Below are 24,897 nucleotides of genomic sequence, written 5' to 3' on the forward strand. Positions count from 1 at the left end.
TTTGAATATTCAAAATAAACTCAGAACCAACTCACAGTGGCTGTATTTAACTGGATCTAACGGACATTAACCTACAGATCTCCAGTGAGACATGTTTTCATGAAGCCATAGATTTTATTTTTCCACTATAAACTGAATGTATTGTGTTGACAGTGCTGTGAATAATCCACCGCAAGCTTCTGAATATCTGGATGAAAACCTGTGAGTACAGACCTTTGGTTTTATTTACTTTAACTGATCGCTACATAGTATTCAGATGAACAACACAGAAGGGCATTGATGGATAATTTGTAGCTGTAGCCCACAAAAATACTCTTTTAAAACATTGTTTCCTTCACCTTTTAAGGCAGGGCAAGTTTATTTGTATAGCAACATTCAAACACAAGGCAATTCAAAGTGCTACAAAAAGTAAAGGAAACAAAAACATTACATTAAAATCATAGGACCTTCACAAGACGTCACAAAACGAAAGAGCATTTAAAAAGACAAAAGGCAAATAAAACAGGCAAATAATATTTTTTGGCCATTTGAAATGAAGCTACTGAAAATGCATCTGGAATAGTGCATTTGCACTTTTCTCATATTGATATGTGGTGTCCAAAATGTACTGCAATATTGAAGAATCGAATTACAATTCCTTTATTGTTCAAAAAAGAAAAGCACAAAGAAATGTGCATGATAACTATCGCAGTTGTACAATCATTGGCCCTCTGCGATGTACAATCATAATCCCAAAAAAGCCAAAATGTATGATAATTTGACTATTTCAAACCAACGTGACTGTAATCAGCTTGGTCCTGTCTCCTGGAAATCCCGACCGAAAGGCATCTGAAAAGACTCTCCTTCTCGTGATTCCTCCAGCGCAGACATGACACAGCCCATTTCCAGTTCCAGCCTTTTTATTTTGATTGGCAGATCCAAAGACACAAGGAGAAAGAAAAAATATATAAGATGATAAGTATTTATTTATCAGTACAAACCACTGTATGAGTCACTGGCACCAGCATTCTACATAAAATCACCTGATATTAAAACAGATTGATAAATGAGCTTGAGATCACATCTGGAGCCACTTTAAAACAATTTTCAAGGTCGTTTATATTCCTCAGTTTCTCACATTACACAAGACTGGTATTCCCCAAAACAGAAAAAAGTGCAAATGATTCACTGGAATGTGCATTTTTGTAGACCAACCATAAAGTTCTCGATTAGGATGGCAGTATAAAAATTTGACCACATGCCAAACAGTGACATCTATTTTTAACAATGCTTACAATTAATCTTAAAAACATTTAAAAAAAAAAAAAAAAAAAAAAAAATCCTTCTGAATTATTCATTTTTATTCTGGTGCAGTCCAATTTTGTTTGGGTAATTGCAGTTAAAAATGTTGTTCTCCTTGTGTTTCAGTAAAGACACACATGGATTTCAAAGAGCTCGCTGCACTCATGCTTTTTGGTAAGAAAACCTTGCTTTCCTTTGTAGTGTAATTATAAAGTTGTAGATTGTTTGACCTCACAGTGTCACTTTTTCCCAGTTTCAGTCAGGACATGGGGCCTTTCTGAGTGGAGTTTGTTCCCAAGTTTCAAAATATCCACCTGTCCCACATTCAGTGCACATATCTCCTCTGTACATTGCTTTCATCCATATTGTCCATGTATGGCTGTTCCAGTCGCCCATTTGTCATCAAATTGTTTGTTGTTCACATTTACACATTTTTGTGTAAATGTGTTTGGGTTTTTTTTGGGGGGCTGCAGCAGTTGTTTAGACACACTTCATTTTAAGCATGCAGGAAGTCAGTTTGAACCTACAGTTTACTTAATAGTTGTTTCACTTTAATATATTTCTGTCATGTACTTCTTATATTCTCGCTTCAAAAAAGAACTTCATCTGTATTTAATAGGATTTGGGCTCATCATCTCAGCTTGCTCCAAACGTTGTCCACCCCAAAGTACCGCTACATCAACCTCAACAAGACGTGGGCTGAGGCTCAGCAGTTCTGCAGACGAGTTTTACGATGATTTGGCGACCTTTGAAAGCCAGGACGACAGAGATGAGTTTAGAAAGACCGAGTTTCATTGGGAGGTATGCGTGGATCGGGCTGTGTGGATGATCCCAAATCCTGGGAGGGAACTATGGGTAATGATTCAAACTCCTGGAGATGGTCTGGAAGTGAATCAACAAGTACAACTGGCTACCACTACATGAAGGTATGAAAAGTAAATAATTGGATAGGAAAAAGAATACTGCATGGCCACAGATGAATTGGACGATGGATGATGTGTTTCTGCTGGACCCGCCATTTTTCCTGTGTTACACTGGTAAGAAAACATTGTTTCAATTAATTTTTTTTTTTCCTGGCAACAACAAAGATCAGATAACTGCATGACAAAATAAAGGAAACAAAATTAAAATTCCTCGTAAACGCAATTCATATCGTTCAGCATAGCTAACATGTGTATTTATTTCTTGTAGCGCAAGGTGACCAGAAGACATACACCCTATTGAAGAAAAGAAAAAATGGAAGGATGCACAGTCTTACTGCAGAATAAACTACACAGACCTGGCTATGATTGAGAATGATCAGGAAAACCAAAAAGTGCTGTCTCTGATAACGGGACATGAAGTGTGGATTGGTTTGTATCGAGAACCTTGGATGTGGTCTGATGGGAGTAACAGTTCCTTCCAGAATTGGAGAACAGGTGAACCAGACAACGAAGGCTATTCTCAGAGCTGTGCAGCGGAGTATCCAGACCATGACTGGGATGATAGTCCTTGCCAATCGGAGATTCCTTTTATCTGCCAGGGAGGTAAAATAAACAATTCTTAAAGCGATACTTCAACATTTTGGCAAATTGGCCCGTTTCGCGCAATTCATTAGTCATTTCGAACAGTTAACTTACTTTTTTTGTGAGGGGCGAGCTGTTGTTTATTCAGAGTTGAGTTGGGGAAGGGTTTCAGGGACGGACACAATGGAAGTGGATGGTTTTTTGGTTCCCCACTCGTCAAACTCATCAAATACACAATCCAACAACCCCAAAACACTTTGGTGGGCAAATTATAATCCGCACATTCACTACGCTGTGAAATATTAATGCAAAATTACGAGATTGAGTTGTTATGTGAAGATTGCTAAGACGGAACTACTTGTCTGGGCGTAGTGATTTCAAAAGAAAAAGTAGTTCCCAGTATTTGCTTCAGTGTCGTAACGCTACAATATTATTTTTTGGTGTTCCACAGCGTAGTGAATGTGCAGATTATAATTTGCCCACCAAAGTGTTTTGGGGTTGTTGGATTGTGTATTTGATGAGTTTGACGAGAGGGAACCAAAATACCATCCACTTCCATTGTGTCCGTCCCGAAAACCTTCCCCGACTCACCTCTGAATAAACAACAGCTCGCCCTCACAAAAAAAGTAAGTATACTGTCCGAAAATGACTAAATAATTGCGCTAAATGGGCCAATTTGCCAGAATGTTGAAGTATCGCTTTAAAGACACGTTTCTGCTTGTTGATGTGTAGTTTCACTGATTAGAGGATGATGACGCTTGTCTAAATATTGTAAAGATTCCCTCTGTTTCTGTCCCAGGATCGTGGCCATGTGTTTGTTGGACTGTGCAGCTCCAAAGGTGAAGCAGAGGACTGGTTGTGAAGTTAACTATTCGGACGTTGGCTAACCTCTCAGACCCAGAAACCCATGCCCAGCTCCTGAGCAGGTAAAAACCTCTTTAACTTCTCTCACATTGAAAAAGATCATACAGCAGCATGGCACCATCAAGCTGTATTTATCACTCTGAAACAGCGAGGATTTAATCTTCACTCACTTAACAAGATTCAGAATTCAGGCTTGTACAGACATCAAAACAGAGAAACAACTGTTTTAAATCTCGACTCTGATAATCATCCATCAAGAAAAACTGACGGTACATGTGTACAAGCTCAGTTTAGTCAAGCGAACGTTGTCCTTGTCAGTCATGTGCAGACTGTAATCAATTTAATGATATGCTACCACTGTACTCTTTCACCCTGTCATACTGTGCCACCCCAACAGTTGTTCATCAGGAGTTCGCAAGTAACATAGAGACAAGGCAATGGACAATATTTAGTTAGAAGTCTTCCTTTTACTGGTCAACTCCTGGGTCAGGAGTCAAAGCGTCACCTTGACTTTAAAGAGAGGCATCATTGGCTCTTCCTGTAAAGGACTTCAGTGTCCCTCATGCCAGCTCTAGTTTATTGTCAAGGATGTATTCCAGGGTACCTCCATGTCTCCACAATGTCCACACTGGCCTCTGGTCAGTGGAGGAGCTGGAAATTCCTGGTTTGAACATAGACTCAGAACAGAAGGTGAAGTATGAAGCATGCACTCTGGGGGCTGTCAATGTCCTCAAGGCTCACTTTGTGTCTCTGGTGGTTGTTTTAAACTGCTTTGAATTAAAGTGGATTGGATTGCAGATGGCACAGTGTGGCAGTGGTTAGCACTGTCACCACACAGAAAGAAAGTCTGGTCCAAATACCAGTTATAGCCTCTCTGTGTGGAGTCTGCATGCTCTCCCTGTGGGTATGTGGGTTTTCCTACGGGTTACTTGGGTTTCCTTCTACAATCTTAAAACTGCCCTAAATATCCTCGAGGTGGGACCCGTGAGTGTTTGGTTGTCCTGTGATGAACTGCTCAGCTGTTCCAGGGTGAATCCTGCTCTTAACCATGGTAAACTGGGGCTCCAGCACCAACAAAACTACACAGGATAAAGTGGTATGGAAGCTGGATGGATGGATTGATGGATGGTATTGAAGGGTATCTATATGAAATCTAACAAGTAAAAACAGACTTAATGTGGGTTCTTCATTTGGTCACATTTTGCTTGCTCATGTGGAACTGTTGGGTTTTCTCTGTTAAAGTGCAGAGAAATGACTGTGTTGTAATTTGCGCTATATAAATAAAGCTGACTTGAATCGAATTGAATTGAATTTTGAAATTGACATGACGAGTTGTGATGGATGATTAAAACATCTGAATGGAAATTCTTACTGCTCTTTATTTCCTTACAGATGGAGGCACATCTGCAGGACAAGATTTCGATGACTGACCTTAAAATGATGTTGCATGTAGTCCGTATGTCCAAGAACGACAGCGTGGGATCGATAGAAAATTAAGCTTGATGACTGACAGAACATAAAGCAGAAGCTCAAAACACAAAGCCACGGTGTAGTCAGGTTTGCCAGGGAAAAATCCTCAAACCTTTATGACATTGAATATGATACGACATTTGAAGAATTAGTAGATAAATCAGAGTGGCTCTTTCCTTCGAAATTATAAGTAACATGGACCCTTGACTAAGCTGTGGACCATTTGTACATCGTATTTGACCGAAATGGCCCAGAAAAACAGCCAAAGTGTTGCCAGCTTAAACGCTACAGAGTTTTATGCTCAGACTATCGGACTCCCAGAAAGTTGTTATTTGAATGCTATTGATTCATTTGCATTTGAAGGCTTACCCAAGGCCTATTGGCTTATGTAAAAATTGTTAAAAGTTTCTCAACGATGTCCTCCTATACTTCATATCATTATTCTTTATCATGGAATTAGATTGTACCTTCAGAGAATGAGCATTTAGTTAGCTTGAGCCAATTTAGGCTGATGATGTGCAAAGGTGTCTTTCCAACTAGAGAGCCAGTCTGTCCATCATGGAGATAACACATTGTATCAAACTTTTCCATATTAAAATGGGTTTAGAATAGTTTATGATCTTGGTGGAGGGCAATAAAGAGTTTGGTTTTAGTTCGTCAAACTTAGCTGACTTGTGGCTGCTCAGAGAAAACTGTGTGTATTAAAACTATTTCATTAAATTATCTACTGAGCAGCAAACTGATTTGTTTTCTGTCAACCTGCAACTTTTGTAATTACTTGAGCTTGCAACACACAACTCAATGACTTTACAATTCATCAAAATACTGATTTCGGACAAACATTGGGTAACATTCATTTAAATTGTCTTCTTTTAAATTATTATTGATTTAATTCATTCATGAATTTCCAGAACCACTTATCCCGATGCTGGAGCCATCCAGCGACTTATGAATGAGGACAAGGTACTGTACAGTGTACAGTGGCGGACCGTGCATTTCACACTAAGGCCTTCAGAACAAATCCGCCTGAACCAATCCACCTCTCAATAACTATTTTGTCTACAAAAAAAAACAATCTTGTTATGCAGATATGCACATAAACAGTTGTTGCACAGCAGATAGATACTTGTGCAGCCAGAATAAATGCCTTTGCGAAGTGCACAATTCTCCTACTACATCTGTGCACATACAATAAGCATCAACCACTTAATAAAACAGCAATATGATTTAGGAAAAGAGGAACATTTTACTCACCAAAATCCAATTATTTGTAAACAAAATACATCCTCCTTTCCTTCCTCAAAAAGAGTTCAATTGCTGTGTCATATGATTATCCGTGCGTTTCAGTTCCATAAAGCCAGGACTTAAAGTCAGCGTGCCCTGTGATATTCTGGCTAAGTTTTATTTCTCTTCAGGTCTTCTTCTCTTCTTTGGAATAATTGCGGTAGGCGACCAACAGCTTAGGTGCATACCGCCCCCTATTGTATCTCTTGGTGAATGTAAATCAGAAGGCCTGGATATGCTGTTGTTGGTGTACGCTAGCAAGAAGGCGCTGAGTCGCCAACTCGAAATCTGATTGGTTGAAGCAACTGTCTGATTGGTTGAAGCAACTGTCTGATTGGTTGAAGCAACTGTCTGTTTGACGCTTCACTTTACTTTACTGCGCCATCAGGAACGGACAGTGAAGACCTCCGGCAGATTTCTTTGACCCCAGCAACAGATGATGCCTGAAATCTGATTGGTTGATTTAAGATGAAAAAAAACATGTCTGGAAGCAGCGCAGCCACGGGAAAACTATGAAAGGAACTGGAACATACCGTTTGGAATCATTTAGTAAGTATTCATGGACAAAATATAATTTACATCAGTCTGTAATTCAGATAATTTTTAGGCCAGCAGAGAAGGCTTTGCAGGCCCTGACGGCCCACCACTGCTGTACACACTGGACAGGTCGCCAGTCCATCGCAGGTCCATCACATAGAGACAGACAGTCACACACACTCACCCTCACACCTGGGGGCAATTTAGGGCCAACAGTTAACCTCACCTGCATGTTTTTGGACTGTGGGAGGAATCGAGAGTACCCAGACAGATCCCATGCTCTCATGCAGAGACACACAAACCCTACACAGAGCGACTCTGAGCCTCATATTTGAACCCAGGACATTTTTGCACCTAAATGTCAACAAAATGTTACAGTGTTTGTATTTAAGCTTCACTTAAATAATTAAATAACATAAATACCTACTGTGTTGTTCTTTTCTCCTGTACTTCCCATATGTTGATGTTTAAAAGATGGCGTAGCGACCTGGGTATAAAATGAAGCCGACCCAAAATTGTCAACAATTTGCAAGATCACACCATGCACCAGGTGCTCCCAAAAGGCTTCCAGAGACTCTAATTCAAATGAAACACTGATTTCTACAGCTCATAGTTGTTGTTTTTTCATTAGATTTCATGGTCAAGAAGAGAGATAAGATGGTTCACCTGAAAATAAAGCAATATTGAATTTTATACACAGTAATAAAGTTTCATAATGAGGGGGCATGGTTACACACGACTGCCAGATCCTTCCACCAGCTTTCAGGAGGTTCATTGAGTCAAACAGTAGTTGTCATTCATACTTAGATTAATAGTCCAAAAAGGTTCATTGGTCTTCCAAGTTATAATCCAAAACAAAGGTTCATTTCAAAGACCAGGGAGGTATTTTGTTATTTACCTGACAGTTTCGGCAGCTGTCAGCGCCAAAACCTGTATAATCAGCTGACAAGATACGTCACCACAACATCACGTGACTCTCTGAAGAAGACAGCTGACAGCTGCCGAAACTGTCAGGTAAATAACAAAATACCTCCCTGGTCTTTTGAAATGAACCTTTGTTTTGGATTATACTTAGATTAAGCTCTCCTCCAATTACTGTTCTGCTCTCGCTCTTCAAGGAGGCGGTTGCATCTTTTCCTCTCCTGTCTTTCTCTCCCTCCATCATGTTTTTCCCTGCTTGCTGCCCTGTCCTTCATCTGTCTTGGAGCTCCACTCTGCTTGATCTTCAAAAACTCTAGATTCAGAATGAAATTGATCAACAGGCCTCAATATAATGAAAGATTATTTAAACAAAATGAAACCACAGCCAATAAGGCCACCCAACAGCTGACAGCCCTGACCAACAAGTGGTTCATAGGACAGATTGACCGCTACACCGAAGTCAGTGGCAAGATGGACAGTTTTGTCCAGAATGGCTGATGAACTGAATTGAACCAGAAGGTTGATTCCATCTGAGAATGGGTAAGTTCTCCTGTGACTAAAAAGAACTTAAATGTATAAAATGTACAATCTTTCTTTCATTTATTCTGTCATTCTTTCATCCAATATCTTTGAGAAAAGTATATTTGAATAAAGATTGTAGCTCCAAAGCTGAAGGTTTTCTTTAACTGCCACAGTATTGACATGGAAGAGTCCAAAACTTCCAAAAACAATGTTCACTTCTCATTGTGACCTGTCACAGAATAGCTTCCTCAGTGTCAATTTCACTGCTACTTTCTGCCGTGACACAAACTGATTAACAGAGATGAACACAACTCTTCTCAGCAAGGAGGATGTAAACATTTTTACGAGCATGACCTCTGACCGTTCAATATAAGACTGAGAGGTTCGAATATATCGGGGATGTTCTGTATTTTCCTGGAAAATCAGATGTAAAAGGGCACAACTCCCAACAACAGATATGATGCTGATTCATTATTCCTGTAAAATCAAAGCTGACTCAGGATCACGATCAGACATCTTAAATTGAGTATCTATGCTTTATTACTTTAACTGGACAATTTGAGTGGGTTGAGTGAACTTCTGATTCTACTGCAGTGCAGGAACTCCTCTCACATGCTCCCTCAATTTTGAGCACATTCAACTTCAACAAGCCAAGCATATTCCATTAACATAGCAAACTAAATTCACCTGTATTGTAGTTATCACTCTCCATTCTTTTAAAGTAGTTATCACAATGAAAACAAAAAAAAGACCAATAACCACAAACTGAAGAAGAGATGTGTTTTGGATACATCTTCATTCTACACAACGTCAGCTTCACAGGAGCCAGGCTTCAGAATCTCAAGAGTAACGATGAGTTTTATAGATTTTCTGAACCAGGGGTAGAACAGAGCATAAATCAGAGGTTAAGACAGGAATTAAAATAGAATAGACACATTACAAAGGCCACAGAGGAAGCACTTAATACAGGCATCTCCACCTGTAAGAGTAACACAGTAATAGGACAGATACAGATAAGAAACACAATTATGACACACTGACAGTCCTGAGCGCCTTCCTTTCAGATTTCAATGTCGTTAAATTGACTGAGCCCTGAAGCGTAACTGTTCTAACATGAGACCTCATGGTTCGAGCCTGAGACACAGCCACCACAAACACTCTCATATACAGAACCACAATGACGCTGACAGGGCCAATAAAAGACAACAGAAGATCCACTATTCCTGCAACATATTCAACAACAACTATACACTCTCCATAGCAAGAATTGTACCTGCCAGGATGTCTCACATTATCTCTCAGCACCAGACCTTGAAAAACTGCAGAGGAGAGCCAACAAAGCAGAACACAGACTTTCGCTCTGCTCTGAGTGACTTTCGTGGAATAATGTAGAGGGTCACAAATGGCCACATAGCGATCGATTGATATGAGCACCATTGTTCCCACTGAGGCCGAGGTGATCCCATAGTCTAAGAGAAAATACAGACTACACATGAGGTCACCGAGGAACCAGCAGCCGTCAATGAGGATGATCTGAAAAACCATGAGGAGGCCCACCAAGAAATCCGAGACAGCTTGAGAGAGGAGGAGGAGGTTGGTCGGCGTGTGCAGCTTCCTGGGGATGAAACAGATCAACACACTTTTCTATTATTTGCTGCAAACAAACAATTATTATTGCAGTAGAAAAAAAGGCAATGAGACATAAAAACATTAACAATGACAGTCATTCGTTCTTCGGTTAAAGCGATGAAGCATTTGACTACTTGAAGTGGGAGATGGAGATGATGACCAGCAGGTTTAGAACCACAGTGAGCACAGCGATGGAGGACAGGGTGATGTAAATGAGCATGGACACTGCAGGAGAGCGTGTAATCTTCCTGCAGGATGAGTTGAATTGTGGGAAGCAGAGATCGGCTTCTGCAGCAGCGGCCATGTTTAGAACAATGAAAACACGTCGACTTACACTCCTGTGCTCTTTGGTACGTGATGTATTTATTCCCTCCCTATTTCAGCATCACTCCTCTCAGTTGCCCTCTGGTGGTAATTTGGTGACAGAAACCATGCGTAGATCAGCCACAACATTAAGGCCACTTACAGGTGAAAGGAAGCACTTCTATTATGTATTTCCCATGTCTTCGGTCAGTTCGTCAAATATATGAGGAAGCAAAAAATCATTTTAACTCAGGGATATTCTTTCAGCAACATGAAAACTGAGCAGGCATAAAGGATTTTAATGTAACTGAGAAGACTGGGTGATCCAGTTAGTATGTTTGGTCCAGTTGTTTTGGAACAAAGACATACCGGCCCTTTTGGGGTCTTATCTGTCTGCAGTGATCCAAGGATGGAAACATGGCCTCACAGTCCTCCTGCACTTTGTGTATTTTGTTTTTTCATACACTCATGGTACTGGTTCAAATGGTGTTTCTTTCTTACATAGGATTTAAACTGTAAGTTTGATGTTTTGTTTTGTTTTTTAATTTCTGTTCCTGTTGACTTTTGAAGACTGGCCTGTGTGGTCCAATCTAACACATGAGCAACTGCAGCTGAAACTGCTGCATACTGCATACTGCAAAGCATGCCCAGGCCAAAATCTGTTGCATTTTTTTACCGCAGAGAGCACCGTTAAAATGTAGGTGGGTTGTGAATGGCTGCATAAAGGCCTGTTCACACCGCCAAATGATTTCCGCGTTTTTGCGTCCAAATATAATTGGAAAAACAATGGGGAACGTGCTTTCACCAGCAGCGCATCAGACGCGTTTTTGCGGCGTGTCGGGGCGTTCTGGCGTCCTGGGCGTGTTTTTGCAGCCGACGCTGAAGTTGGGAAATCCAAACTTTTGATGAGGCGTTTTTGCGGCAAACCAATCAGAGAGCGTCTCTGTGGTGACGCAGGTCAGGGAGCGGGGACCGGTGAAAGCAACACTCATCCTGTCGCAGCTCCTGGAGAAAATGGTGAAACTGACCAAACTCCGACCGTCTCTGGATAATATCGTGCACCCAGGCACGGCGTACTGTCCGCCAATGGCGTCGTTGTCTGGCTTTAAGAAACAAATCAAGCCAAGCCACTCGCTCAACAGGGTTAGCCATGATGCTAAGCTAACACAGGAAATAAGGCCGGAAGCCCCGCCTTCCCACCACAGATGCGCCGCGTCAATGCGGTATCCTCGGGAGCCAGCGTTGCTCAGCGTCGACCTCAAAATTGACGCGCGTTCAACTTCTCGCGTTTTTGACGCAATAACACGTTCAGTCTGAATGCGGCTTAACAATGCAGGCATGTGATATCGTGAAGCAACAGTCAGTGCAAGACCTGCATGGAACACAAGGAGGTACAAGATGTATTATGCATTGCGGCATTGTGTTCTTTCTGGCTTGTCATTTCCAAAGTGAGTCAAACTGACACCTCGGGTTCTTGTATTTGGTTCGGCACTGCTGAGGTGTCTGAGAAAAGCCATGAGCCTCTATTCTCAGTGACACAGGTTGGAAAACTTTCTCATTCCGAACAGCACCATCCACCACCCTCCGCATCTCCTCCTCTCCTGTTATGGAGCCTCTTCACCTCGTCCGAAGACCAGGTTGCCATGTGGCGTGCTCGCATTTCAAAAATCTGAGTTAAGAAAACAAGCAGTGCGCTCAAAGCGGCATATGTGAACAAAAATGGTAGAGTTTATCTGGAGGCCGATGACTTATTCAAACATGGCAGGCTTGTCAAGAGTGGCGGCTGTGAGCAGACGGCAGTGTTGTAGCTCATGTACTGCTCATACACATGTATTAGGTCTCTCTCCAGTTTTAACGCAGCTGATTGCAACGAGGGTCTCCTGATTGGGCTTTTTTTTACAATACTGAGGATGACTGCAACATGAGATTCAGGTGTGTTGAAGCAGAGAAACATCTGAAACATGCAGAATGCCGGCCCTTCAGGGATTCAGCTTGACATGGTGCATTTAAAACTTGAATCATTATATTCATAAACTAAGTGCTGTTAATTCAAGATTGGGCAGCTGAGTATTGTGATATATTGCCATATTGATATTTTTCACACCCATAGAAACTATGGTCTGTGTTAACTTCATTTTGAAGGTTACAGATGTACAATTAAGTTAAACTTTCAGTGAATACATTTACAAATTTTACCCAGTAGACATGTTTTCTTTTTCAATACAATGCTGTGTGTTCATGATTGTCTTAACCATCAAGCGTATTCATAGTTTTCACAATTTGTACACTGTAAAAAAAGTTTGTAAAAAGTACAGTAAAAAACTGTCAAACAGCAACAGCAAAGCACCGTCAATTCCAAAATTGTGTATCACCGTAGTAAATACACTGAATTTCTGTAAATCAAGATACAGTGCATAACTGTAATTTTCCAGTATATAAAAGACAGACAATTTTACTGTGATCTTTCAAAGAATTGTAAAATTTATGAGGAAATATCATGAAGGCAAAAGTGGATAGTAAGTCTATAATCTGCAGTATTATTCAGGATAAATCACAGATTCCACAGATGTGTACGTTTAAATTTACAGGAGAAAACCGTTAATCATTCAGCATGTTATGCACCAGTGACAGTCAAATGGCGACCCGCGGGCCGAACCGCCCAATCCGGCCCACGACTGGATTGCAACGGGTGCACGCAAGCAAGCACGCACGCACGCACGCACACCCCCCCCAGGCTCGCGACCGTACACGCACCCCGCACCCAGTCCAGTCCGCGCGCATGCCATGCATACCCCCCCCCCCCCCCCCCCCCCCCCCCCCCCCCCCCCCCGCCGCCCCCAGCCCGCATTCCAAGTGCCCAAAAAACCGTGGCCCGAAGTCAAATCTCATTGACGACCACTGATGTAAACTGTCATTTCTACAGAAGAAACATGTTCAAAATGTGGTCCATATATTGCTGATTTAAAGAAAAACAATATTTCACAATGACATAATATCAGCTGTTGTTATTTAATATTATCGATTGACTGTTTGGAGCACAAGTTGAGCACATACAATTCATGAATCATCCTAGAACAGTTATGGGCTGCACGGTGGCACAGTGGTTGGCGCTCTTGCCTCACAGCCAGAATGTCACAGGTTCAAATACCGGTAGGAGCTTGAGGCCTCTGTGGAGTTTGCATGTTCTCCCTGTGTGTGGGGTCCTTCTGGGTATTCTGGCTTCCTCCCGCAGTCCAAAATCATGCATGCCAGGTTAATTGCCCCCAGTGAATGTGTGTCAGCCCTCTGACAAACTGGTGAACTGTCCAGTGACCCTGTCCTTGCCTGAAGTAGCTGGGATTGGCTCCAGCCCTCTGTGACCCTGAAAAGGACAAAGTGGCTTGGGAAATGAACAAATATTAATTCAATTAATTTTTGAAATGTTCTGTTTATTACTGAGATAGACTGTAATTTTGACAGGAGATTATTGTAAACAAATAACAGTTTTATACTGCAAAATTTACAGTCACTATACCGTAAAGTCATCTACATGGTTACCGTAATTTTTACGGGGAATTTCTGGCAACTACAGCTGCCAGTATTTTACCGTAAATTCTGCGGAATTTTTTTTACAGTGTATGCATTGAATTCCCTGCTCTAATTTCCTGCACAGTCTGTCACACAGTGGTGACAACGTCCTGCCTTTGTCATGATTGAGATATAATATAAGCATGGGTGCTTGGGTGCATTAATAATCGCTCCAGACACAATTTGAATCCATTCATAACTTTTAGTGAGCTCTACACATAACACAGCAAGTCCATTCTCCTCTCCCAGTTCACCGCTCTCTCACTTTCTGTTCTTTTCCTTTCCTCACAACATTCACACCTATCAACTCACAGTGCCCCCTCACTGTCATTTCTTAACATAGACATACTGCATGTCAACCCACAGCACAAAGAAACACATCTGAAACCTTACCTTTGTGTCAACAGAATTTTAGCATTTGCATATTCTTTTTCATTCTTACAGTAACATAGTGACTCCATCTTCTAATAGCACTTTTTACACTTTCAAATCCAGTGATGGCTGGCTACAGCCAAGGTCACCAGTAAAATCAGAGAGACAACAACACACACACTCACAGTCAATTTCAGGGACATCAAATAATGTCACGTATGCTTTTTGGATTGCAGGATGAAGTCAGAGTTCCAGGACAACACCCAAAACATAAAATGCATGCTTCTTGCTTTAAACCCAGAGTGCTTCATTGGACAAAATTTAAAGATTGTCTTTCCAACATGAAATTCAAAAAGACCATTTTGAAATACATCAGGATTACTCAACACATCAAGAGTCTTTGATGTAATTTTATTTAACGACAGCCTCTAAATGATTTACATATCATGACATTTTGTTGTTTGTTTGCAGTTTAATAAATAGCCAACTGTTAAATTGAGGATAATATTGCTGAACATGTGGTTTTGCTAGTTACACTGAGAGAATATATGGAACAAATTATTAAGAATATCTATTCCTCCTGACACTAGTACCACACTGTTCACACAATGTTTGCATCACAGGAACCGGGTCTTAATATTTGAAGTGTAAAGGTGAGTTTCACAGATTTTCTGAACCAGGGGTAGAACAGGGCATAGATGAGGGGGTTGAGACAGGAATTTAGATAGAACAAACACATTACAAAGGCTACAGACGAGGCGGTGAACACGGTGCCACCACCTGTGAGTGTAACACAGAAATATGGGCAGGCACATATTAGAAACACAACGACAACAACTCCCAGAGTCCTGGCTGCTTTAAGCTCAGATTTCTTCAAATTTACTTTCACTGAGCCCTGAAGTGTGACAGCTGCTACACGAGGCCTCACAGACCGAACCTGAGACATCACCACCACAAATACTTTCAAATAGACAACTACAATGACAGTAATGGGAATAATGAAGGTAATAATAGTGTCAGAAATTCCTGCAATGGAATTAATGATAATCACACACTCTCCATAGCAGGAACTGTACCTGCCTGGTTGATAAAAATTATCCTTCAATATTAGACAGTTGTACAGAAAGGAGCAGGTCCAACAAACACAAACACAAATAAAGACACTTCTCACTGTTACTTTGGTGGAATAATGGAAGGGAAAGCAAATGGCCACATATCGGTCAATTGATATGAGCACCATTGTTCCTACTGAGGCTGAAGTGATGACATAGTCAAACAGAAAATACAAACTACACATGAGGTCACCCAGGAACCAGCAGCCGTCTATGAGGATGATCTGAAAAACAATGAGGAGGCCCACAAAGAAATCCGAGACAGCCAGAGAGAGGAGGAGAAGGTTGGTGGGAGTGTGCAGCTTCCTGGAGAAATAGCAGAGCAACACATTGATGATTGGAAAAAAAAGTGTCAATCCAGCATCGATAAACAAAGCACAAAGTGCAATAAAAGTTTGAAGTACTTGAAGTGGCAGATGGAGACAATGACCATCAGATTGAGAGTCACAGTGAGCACAGAGATGGAGGAAAGGGTGATGTAGGTCAGCATGGACACTGAGTGAGGACGCATGATCTTCTTACAGGAGGAATTCAGGAGTTTTGGAAAGCAGAATTCAGCTTCCTCGAGGGTTGCCATTATTATGCTGAGGAGGAAAAGTGACTGAACTCTCCCAAGCTACTGACTGAAGGTTTGCCAAGTCCAAAATTTATTCCCCTCCTTCATGAACACCCTCCTCCCTCTTTGAATCTGGTGACAGCCACCATTTTACAACTATCCAATGACTTCTATCAGCTCATGGTGTGTACGTGTCTTCATTGTCTACTGAATGATACAAAGTTGTCACAACTTCCACCTCAGCCACCACATGGGGCCAGTATTCTCTGACCTTTTCCTCCTTTCCTCTCAGTTCTTTGTTGTCCTCGGTGGGCGTGATTGTGGAAGAGGCTGGCATGTTCCAAATCAGTCATTGGGCTTCACCTGTGGCAGAGAGTGGTCCGATTAGCTTCCACTGGATCCCCACAATATCTGGCCTGACCTGAGCTGCCATTTGACGTGTGATCGTTGTACTTTACCAGTCAGTTTGTTGCTGTCAGACTTTGTCCACCTCCTGTTCTGGCATGTCTGTTTGTAACGTTGCTTCTCTATCCTGAGTTCTGATGATGAAGTCTGCTATATCCACGCCAACCAATCTCCCAGCCAGCTGCCTCAAGCTTCTCACACTCTCGAATCAGGTCGGAGCCAGCCTCACTCTGCATCAACAACTTGTCCACGGTCACTGAGAGCTTCACCCTCGGTCCTAGATTCCCGTAATAAGAGACCCTCATGGTTTGTCGTCTGCTGTCCCTGGGATCTTGGGGATGAACATCATCAAACCATGTTACAAAGAGCTTTCTGAGACTCATGGTCCTAGTCTTTTTGGCTTGCCATTGTGGCCTCGGTGCCTGGTCCCGTCATTGATGCCTTGCAGCAATGCCACCAGCCTACCATCCAGAGCTCCAAAGATCTTCTAGGTATGGCCAGGGTTCAAGATGCATGGTCTGTGGGCATACCTGGTGAGGTCATGCGATTTGCTGTCCAAAACAGTTTGAATTTTTTGAGTCCATAGATCTGGCCTGCCAGCTGGGCTGTTAACTTCCCCTTGTCTTGCTCAGGTGGTTCAAGCTTGTTTGCATCCTGGTTGTCATTGTAGGGACCCAGGTCGCATCCAGGTCATCAGTCTAGCTATGGGTGTGACAGAGATGAGGTTTGTTGCAACTACAACATTGTCTCAAGTAGCCAGTCCAGATCAGTCCACATTGGAGTTGAGGCCTTGACTGCATTGAGAACCAGATCAAACAGCAATTGAGCTCCACTATACAAATACAGCTGTCTTCTCTGCTGAAGAACGTAATTTGGGGGATACAAATCGCATCTCGCATGATGTCCTCTTTCTTGACAATGTGACCCTTCTGGATGGGTGCATGTAAGTCTTCCTGGGGTGGTGGCTGGGATCTGAGCTCTGGGATTGCTGCCAATCGTGTGACTCCTTGGGGCCTCTCTGGCCTTCTTCTGATCTTCTCAGAGGTCAGAGGTGATATTTGCATGTCTACCTTTATATTGTTACCACCACGTGTTGGATACTTTGTGTATGTTAACGTAAATGAACAGCAAGCCAAACTTGTTTTCACGAGCCAGGATCTGAGCGTCTTGCTCCTTTGTTACAGTCTGCTTAAGACAGCTTACAATTTAACATTGTGGGCTCTGGCTTCGTAGACTGCACCGAGTCCGCTCGCTGTCAGCGGAGCGCAAAGTTCGCCGTCGGCGGATAAAGTCAACAGGGCGTGTCCAGAAAATTGTCCTAATTTCGTGAACTAGGCGCAGTCACACCTCCATCCCGCCCACTGGCGCAGGTGGCGCAAGAGGGAGGAGAGAAAGTGGGTTTTACCCAGCTGAGAGTAATTTGACCAATCAAATGAACACCTCTCCTTTTTTTCAAATGCACTGCAGCAAAGGACACTGCTTCATCAACATGATGAACTACATTTTATTTCCTGGCCTCAACACTAAACCATAGTGAAGCAACAATGTATATGAAGGTATTTTAAAATAAATAATCTCTTGAAGAGCTTGGGGAACCAGACAAATGAAATAACAATGCAGACACATTTACAGGCTAATACTTCTTTCAGAGCGCCGATCGGCTCCGCCGAGGTCTTTACATACAGTGCGCGCTTTTACGCACGGCACTATTCATTCACAAAGAAAGACAAGGCAAACTGACAGGTGCATGGCTGTAGCAAATGCGTCGTGACAAGATGCAAGATCAATAAAACACACTAAGAGCCTGCCCAAGACTGTCCGAACCGTGTTTTGATCCGATGGTGTGAAATAACTTCTGACATCGTGTGGGTTTCCTCCTCAAAATCACACGTAGAAATGATGATTCACCTGCTTTTTACGCTGTTCAACGCATGCATATGCAGCCGTGCGGGATCCACATAGTTCCGCGCCTGCAATATGTTCATTTTATTTTTTAAATCAGATCAGTGAACTGAATGAAGCCGCTGTCATTGCGTGGAGTGTGTTGGTCAGCTCTAGTGACAAACGGACTGGTTGTCCATATGAAGGATTTCCTTTAAGCCGGTTCAAAATGACCTGAGAGATCTTCTGAGCACAAAATAGAGACTGTTCATGCACGAATGAGGTGACGCAAAGCGGAGAGTCCCTCATTTTCGACTCATTCATGATGACAGAGTTGGTGCCACAACTCTGTAGAGACAACGTATCCTGCTCTGGGCCCGGCCGAATTGTGCATTGACCCACTTGAAACCATTTTCGCGTGTGGTTTGTTTTTCTTTTGTCTTTTCTTTCTTTCTTTCTCTTTTTTTTTTTTTTTTGTTGGTTCTTTGCCTGAGGAAGATCAACAGCGGTGGAAACCTAGCGCGGAAATAAGATAAATAAACAAAATATTAAGTCAAGAGGATCAGCAAACCTTTTAATGCCTCATGTCTGCTTTATCAATGCCTCAAATCAGGTTTCAAAATTTATTTAACTTTTTACACATTTGCGCAGCGTTACCTCTCACTGACACTCTGCACACTCGTGTCTCTGATAAACACGCACAAACACACCAACACACATAAAAAAGTTGTATTATAACCGTCAATAATAGGGGTGTAACGGTACACAAAAGCCACGGTACGGTACGTACCTCGTTGTAAGGGTCACGGTTCGGTACGTTTTTCGGTACAGTGGGGAAAAAGTAAAAAAAGCTCACAAATGTACCAGAACATTTTTCCCAAGCTTTCCCATGCGACACATTATTGGCCCAGTTTGCATGGTGTTTTTTCAATCCGATTGTAAACAATAGTATTAAACGCGAGTGTATTCATGTACAGCATACAAAGCATCCATGCACCGTAAAAAACCCAATTACCAAAACATTGACTCAATTAGAAGATTGCTAAGGCAAGTTGAAATAGACCATTGGCTCAAGTGTTGTTATTGGGAAAGCCAGTTAATAAATGTTTGTACAATTATTCATAAAAAATATTGAGTCAGGTGATAAATTGTTGTTGGGTGAACGCCCACAATGGCTGATATTGACTCAACTAACATACAGTAATTGAGTGAATGGATTGGACAAGTTTTGCATTTGTTGACTGAACAAATGTGGGCAGCGTCATTTGCGGTAATGAACTTCGAGCAAAGGAAGTACGGCAAAGCCACAAAGTTTGTCGACACGGCCTCACGGAGGGACGAGGAGTGACAGGTAAGCAACACTGTGCGTTTGCTTATTAACATTGTCAATCTCTGAAACCAGAGTCAAAAGAAATTTGTTTTTCTGTGGAATCTGTTCTTGGGGGACTGTAACATTTTTTGCTTGCTAGCTAGCCAGTTAGCTTGGGTAGCCGGGCAGCTAACTTACATATTACCCCTCTAATTCATAAGGTCAATGTTTAGCCAGCTAACAGCATTAGCCGTCTAACAGCGCCCGAGGCCCCACGAGCAGCACGTCCGCACGTTAGCCAAACCCGCGGGGCAGGGTTTAGCTAAAGCTAGCTCCGGTCCCGCGAGCGGCACGTCCGCCCGTAAGCCTGCTAGCTGACGCTTGCTCCGGTCCCGCGAGCGGCACGTCCGCCTGCTAGCTGACGCCTAGCTCCTGTCCCGCGAGCGGCACGTTCGCCCGTTAGCCGGCTAGCTGACACTCGCCCCGGCGTGGGCATAGCAGCGCCTCTGTGCGACAGCTGTTGGCGGACGAACGCCGTCAGCTCGTTGGCCAGCTCGCTCTAGCATAGATTTATAATATGGTTTTGCCTGGTAAACAGCCTAGCAAGCAAACCATCAGTCGGGAAGCAAACGTCTCGGCTTTAATAAGGTCAGCTTTTCTAGCATTTGTATTTATATCAATACTTGCTCTGGAAGTAGCTGTAATCCTGTCATTCTCAAACCACTGGGTTCCCTTAACTCTGACAAAGTACAAATTGAACTAAATGGACCCCAGTCCCATTAAAGTTGTTTGAATATATAACGGTATAATGGACGATGTTTTAGCCAATGAATGGCGTGATGCGAGCGTCAACTATTGGTCCTCTGACATGTCAATCACGCTGAAGAAATGCTTGCGTCACGCCGTCAAGCGCGCTCGTCGGAGCAGCAGAGCAGGTAGGATGGTCTGGCGCATGCGCGTTTTTCAAAAAGCGAGTAACAGACGTTTGGCTTCGACTTTATCGAGAAAATCCTCCATTATACCTTTAAGGAAAACACTTTTTCCTAACTTGTAAGGGTCATTTCACAGTCTCCTAAAGCAGTGGCTCCCAAACCTTTTTGCCTGTGACCCAAAGGGGAATTATGACATTTGCCAGGACCCAAACTAGTGAAAACAACAGATCTACAAGCCCACAACACATCATGAAATAAATTGGCTGTGCCGTTCTTTGGCTTCCATCTTAACTTTTTATTTTGGCATCTCTCTACTCAGGGCAGTTTCTTCTGTTTGACACAGTTTCTTCTCATTGACTTGCACTACCCTGTAAATATCTGTCGCATATCTATAGTTATGTATCTTCTCCCTCAGACGAAAGGAGGTCGTTGCTGAAGATGTGCATGTCTCCACAATCAGCCAGAGATGGCCAGCCCTATTCCTGTTGGGTCAGGTAAGTTTGTGTATGTTTTACTTTGTTCCTTCCACATAAAATGTCACACAACTGAGACAACCATATGCACTGGAGAGGGGTGGAACTAACTGTAGGTGGGAAGAGAAATCAGATGTAATGATTTTGTCAAGAGGAAGTTAGACTAATATTTCTAGAAACACAGAATAAACACAAAAACAACACCAGGGCCATGTTTCTTATACCCTAACATTAAATAAAGGGTCTGATGCCTCAAAGGTGGAATGGCCCTTTAAGCCTGGTATTGAAGATGGTCACTCTGATCTGTCCTGAGCAAGTGACGTGATGCTACATCTGTGGTTTTTGCTATGATCTGTCTACAGGTTGTACATTCACAAGTTGTCTCTTCATTATCTAATTGTTTTGCAGGTACATGCAGAATTCAGAAGAGTAACAGGAAAAGAATTGATGGAAACGTTCTTCCCCTCCTTGGATGAGCACACCAGAGCTCCGCACCGTAGCTCACCACCCCACTCAAGTGACACTAAGGAGTCTGTTGGAGTACCGAGACGAGCAGGTAAGATGGAAAATAACGGACAAATGTGTCTTCACCACTTAAACCCTACTGGGTGTCCGGAGTCCCTCACGATTGAAAATAGTGTTTTCTGTTATTGTGGGTAAAGCTTCTGCTGAGAATAGCTGATCGACAAGCTCACAATGTCACATCGTGAGCTTGTCAGTCTGCTATTTTCAGTAGAAGCCGTTTTCAGTACACTGTACATACAGTAGATGTATGTATGCAGTTACAATGAATCAGCCTTTAGATTCTAGATGTGAAATGAGCTGCCTGCCCACTCCATTCCCACACTATGACTGAAAGAGTCGACATTGTAAGAAATTGTACAGTGACAGCATTACATTGTTGTTTTTTGTTTTAATTTAGAACTGTTTACTTTGTTTTCATGTTTAAGCACTTTGAGTTTACACGTCTTGTATGAAATATGCTGTATAATGTACATGTATGAACAATATGCATGTGACTTGACTTGTCCTGTGTATCCAGACCACAGAGATCGTTAAACATCGGAGGGTGGTGGCTGTCAAAGGGCTGCAGTATTACCTGGGGGAGAAAACCGAGCTTTTCTATAGCCAGATGGTGTGTACGAAGCCTCAAGCCCCATGCCAATGGGTATCCTGGAGATTGTGGGGCCTCCGGGAGGCCTGGAAGCTGCGCCATTGCTACCTCCTTACGAGCCTTGAACCCCAGACTTTCCTTTACAGCTTATACTGTCAGCTATTGGATTTGCTCTGTTTTGCACTCTTTTCAAATGTTGTGTAATTTTTTTGAATTTAAATGTTTTGTTTTGTACACAGAAAAATAATTTAAAGTAAATTTGTCTTTATTAGTCTTTAATTAGGCTATATTTTATGTTGAGTATATATCATTTAAATATTAATTCATGCAGTCATTATTATGTTATTCACTCAATTATTACTTTATAGTTGTAATGACTAATAAGTCCTAGTTGAGTGAGCACATGATGTGGAATATGACATGGTGTCAACTAATTTGTTTCAATTGGCTCAATTAATAAGCCAACAGTCATTCGTTCTGTCAACGATTATTAAGCAACTGGCTGAATTAATAGCCAACAAAGTTTTTCGTTCAGTCAATGTTTTTAAATAGTAACTGAGTCAACTCAAAACATTTCGTGAAACGCTTCACCCTATGAATAATCAATTCAACCAATTTTTTTTTTTAATACAGTGTGCGCACAAAGTCTCACGAGGAACTTGCAGGTCTTCATCTCTGCAGCAGCAGTCCTCAGCGCCAAGCAGAGAGTTTTTATCTGCTGATATCTGCTCAAATAATGTCCCAAAATCTCCATGATATGCTGCTGAAGGAGCGGCTGCTCCCCTGACCGCAGCACCGCCGTGCGGAGCAGCATGTCTCGGTGTGAGCTCTGCGCCGCATGCCGATGTTTCGAATTAACTGGTGCCCGTGTTAACTTGTGACCAATAATGACTGAAACATCTAGTCGTTCTGGCGAACGTCGGTTATCGACAGTTACAGTGAGTGTATACGTTTAAAGTCTTTTGTGAGTCTTACTTTAACAACTGCTGTAATCAGCATGTGTTTACACAGACCTCCGCTGTCATTCGTTAACACGGGAACCAGTTAATCCATAACACCAGCCAGCGATCGCTCGTATTCTGCTATAGAGCTCTTTATACAACTCGCTGTTGCGCGATTTGGTTCCATCTCACCTCTCCAATGGTTTTTATGTCGGGGTTTTGTATTAAAAAAGTGTTTTTCCACCACCGTGGCGTTCTCTGCTGGTTTTTTGACTGTGCTGCTTCCCGTTTACTGGCACGTCACACGTCACTCCGTATGAGGGAACGCACGCGGAACAAATGCTCTCCCGTTTAATCCGCTCCGCCACACGCTGCAGCTCTCATTCCGCTTGTACTTTCTTCTTTGTTTGTTCATGTTTGGACCTGCTTGTTCTACTTCTTCTTCTTCTGTGATAATGGTGGTTGCCGGCAGCTTTTAGGCTCATTACCGCCATCTCAGGTTGGAATTTTTTTTTTTTTTTTACTCACTGGTGTATTCGTCCTGTGATTGTGTGTGCCGAACCGTGACCCCCATACCGTGACGGTACGGGACGAATACAAATACCGTTACACTCCTAGTCAATAATAATCAAAAGCATATTAAAATGAGTAAAATAAGTCTCCCCGGCTGCGCACCAGGACGGACAACTTCCCACACGGTACCGTCCTGACTCTGCTCATTTGATTCTGGGACTACAGGCTTGACAGGACAAAGGTTTTTATTTAACTTCAAACTTCAAACTTTATTTATTTGTATAGCACTTTTCATGATAATAAAAGCAACGCAAAGTGCTTAACAGTAAAAAAAAAAACAAAAAAACAAAAAAACAAAAGCTGCACCATCAATAAGTGTACACCACACGCACACACACACAAACACACGTACACACCCAATTTATGCCCATAGCAAGGCAGAGGAGACATGGCATGGCACTAAGCATCATGGGAAAACACTACCAGTGGGGCCGTTCACACCAGGAGAAGGCGAAGGTCATTAGTACTGGGGCACCAGCGCTCAACCCCCGACCCCGTCAGACCAACGGGATCCCGCACACCAAGGTGTGGAGACCCCAGGCCAGCCAGGACCAGAGGACCAGAGCGCAGCGACCCCAGCAGAGGACCGGGACCAACTCCCGGTGTGAAGGACCCCCCTGAGGAAACACTGGAGTTAAACAGATGTTAAAAAGACATGATACAAAGCTAATAAAAACAATAAAAAATAAATAAAAAGTAAGATAAGATTATAAAATAGAAAATAAAATAAATTAAAAGTACATAGTAAAAATAGAATGAATAAATAGGATAAGTATATTAAAAATTAAAATGACCAAAAATAAAAATGATGGAGATAAGAAGTATAAAAGGTCAATTAAAAGCCAGATTAAAAAGGTGTGTTTTCAACCTCCCTTTAAAAATATCAACAGTCTCTGCGGTCCTGAGGTTCTCCGGCAGGCTGTTCCACAGGCGGGGGCCATAGTGGCTAAAAGCCGCTTCACCATGGGTTTTGGTTCTGGCTTTAGGAACACACAATAGGCCGCTGCCAGAGGACCTCAGGGCCCGCGAGGGTCGATAGAGTCGATAAGCCGCGAGGGTCGATAAAAACAGATCAGCTAGATAAGAAGGCGCAAGGCCATTAAGACATTTAAAAACTAATAAGAGAACCTTAAAATCGATCCTGAAGCGGACAGGGAGCCAATGCAGCGACTGTAAAACCGGTGTAATGTGGGCCCGCCCCCTGGTCCTCGTCAGCACGCGAGCGGCTGAGTTTTGTAATAACTGTAGGTTTGAAATGTTCTTTTTGGGAAGACCAGAGAGCAAGGCATTACAATAATCTAATCTACAGGAGATAAAAGCATGCATTAGCACCTCTGTACTGGCCT

The 24,897-nt window shown here is 42.4% G+C and overlaps 1 protein-coding gene, 1 long non-coding RNA gene and 1 pseudogene across 3 annotated transcripts; 1 reads left to right on the forward strand and 2 right to left on the reverse strand.

Annotated features, from left to right (window-relative positions):
- Positions 1 to 9,184: 9,184 nt before the first annotated feature.
- LOC115403358 (trace amine-associated receptor 8a-like) lies at positions 9,185 to 10,317 on the reverse strand (annotated as a pseudogene).
- Positions 10,318 to 14,856: 4,539 nt separating this feature from the next.
- On the reverse strand, positions 14,857 to 15,944 carry LOC115403343 (trace amine-associated receptor 13c-like). Its single transcript, XM_030112205.1, has 2 exons — positions 15,772 to 15,944; positions 14,857 to 15,673 (listed from the first exon to the last, which is right to left on the reverse strand). The coding sequence occupies exons 1-2, from the start codon at positions 15,942 to 15,944 to the stop codon at positions 14,857 to 14,859; spliced, it is 990 nt and encodes a 329-aa protein (XP_029968065.1).
- Positions 15,945 to 19,213: 3,269 nt separating this feature from the next.
- LOC115403365 (uncharacterized) lies at positions 19,214 to 22,266 on the forward strand. 2 transcript variants are annotated; one of them, XR_003933204.1, is made up of 4 exons: positions 19,214 to 19,560; positions 20,866 to 20,944; positions 21,332 to 21,479; positions 21,966 to 22,266. It is a non-coding gene; the product is annotated as an uncharacterized LOC115403365 (long non-coding RNA). The 2 variants fall into 2 exon arrangements; XR_003933203.1 differs by lacking the exon at positions 19,214 to 19,560 and having other exon boundaries at positions 20,438 to 20,944.
- The last annotated feature ends 2,631 nt before the right edge of the window (positions 22,267 to 24,897 follow it).

The sequence above is a fragment of the Salarias fasciatus genome, chromosome 16 (assembly GCF_902148845.1).
Source record: "Salarias fasciatus chromosome 16, fSalaFa1.1, whole genome shotgun sequence".
NCBI classification, from domain to species: Eukaryota; Metazoa; Chordata; class Actinopteri; order Blenniiformes; family Blenniidae; genus Salarias; species Salarias fasciatus.

Bases quoted from the DNA above. Each gene is read 5' to 3' on its own strand.
- LOC115403343 (XM_030112205.1), bottom strand. From the start codon at position 15,944: ATGGCAACCCTCGAGGAAGCTGAATTCTGCTTTCCAAAACTCCTGAAT. The intron at 15,674-15,771 runs GTACTTCAAACT...CTATTTCTCCAG, and splicing joins GTCTCCATCTGCCACTTCAA to GAAGCTGCACACTCCCACCA.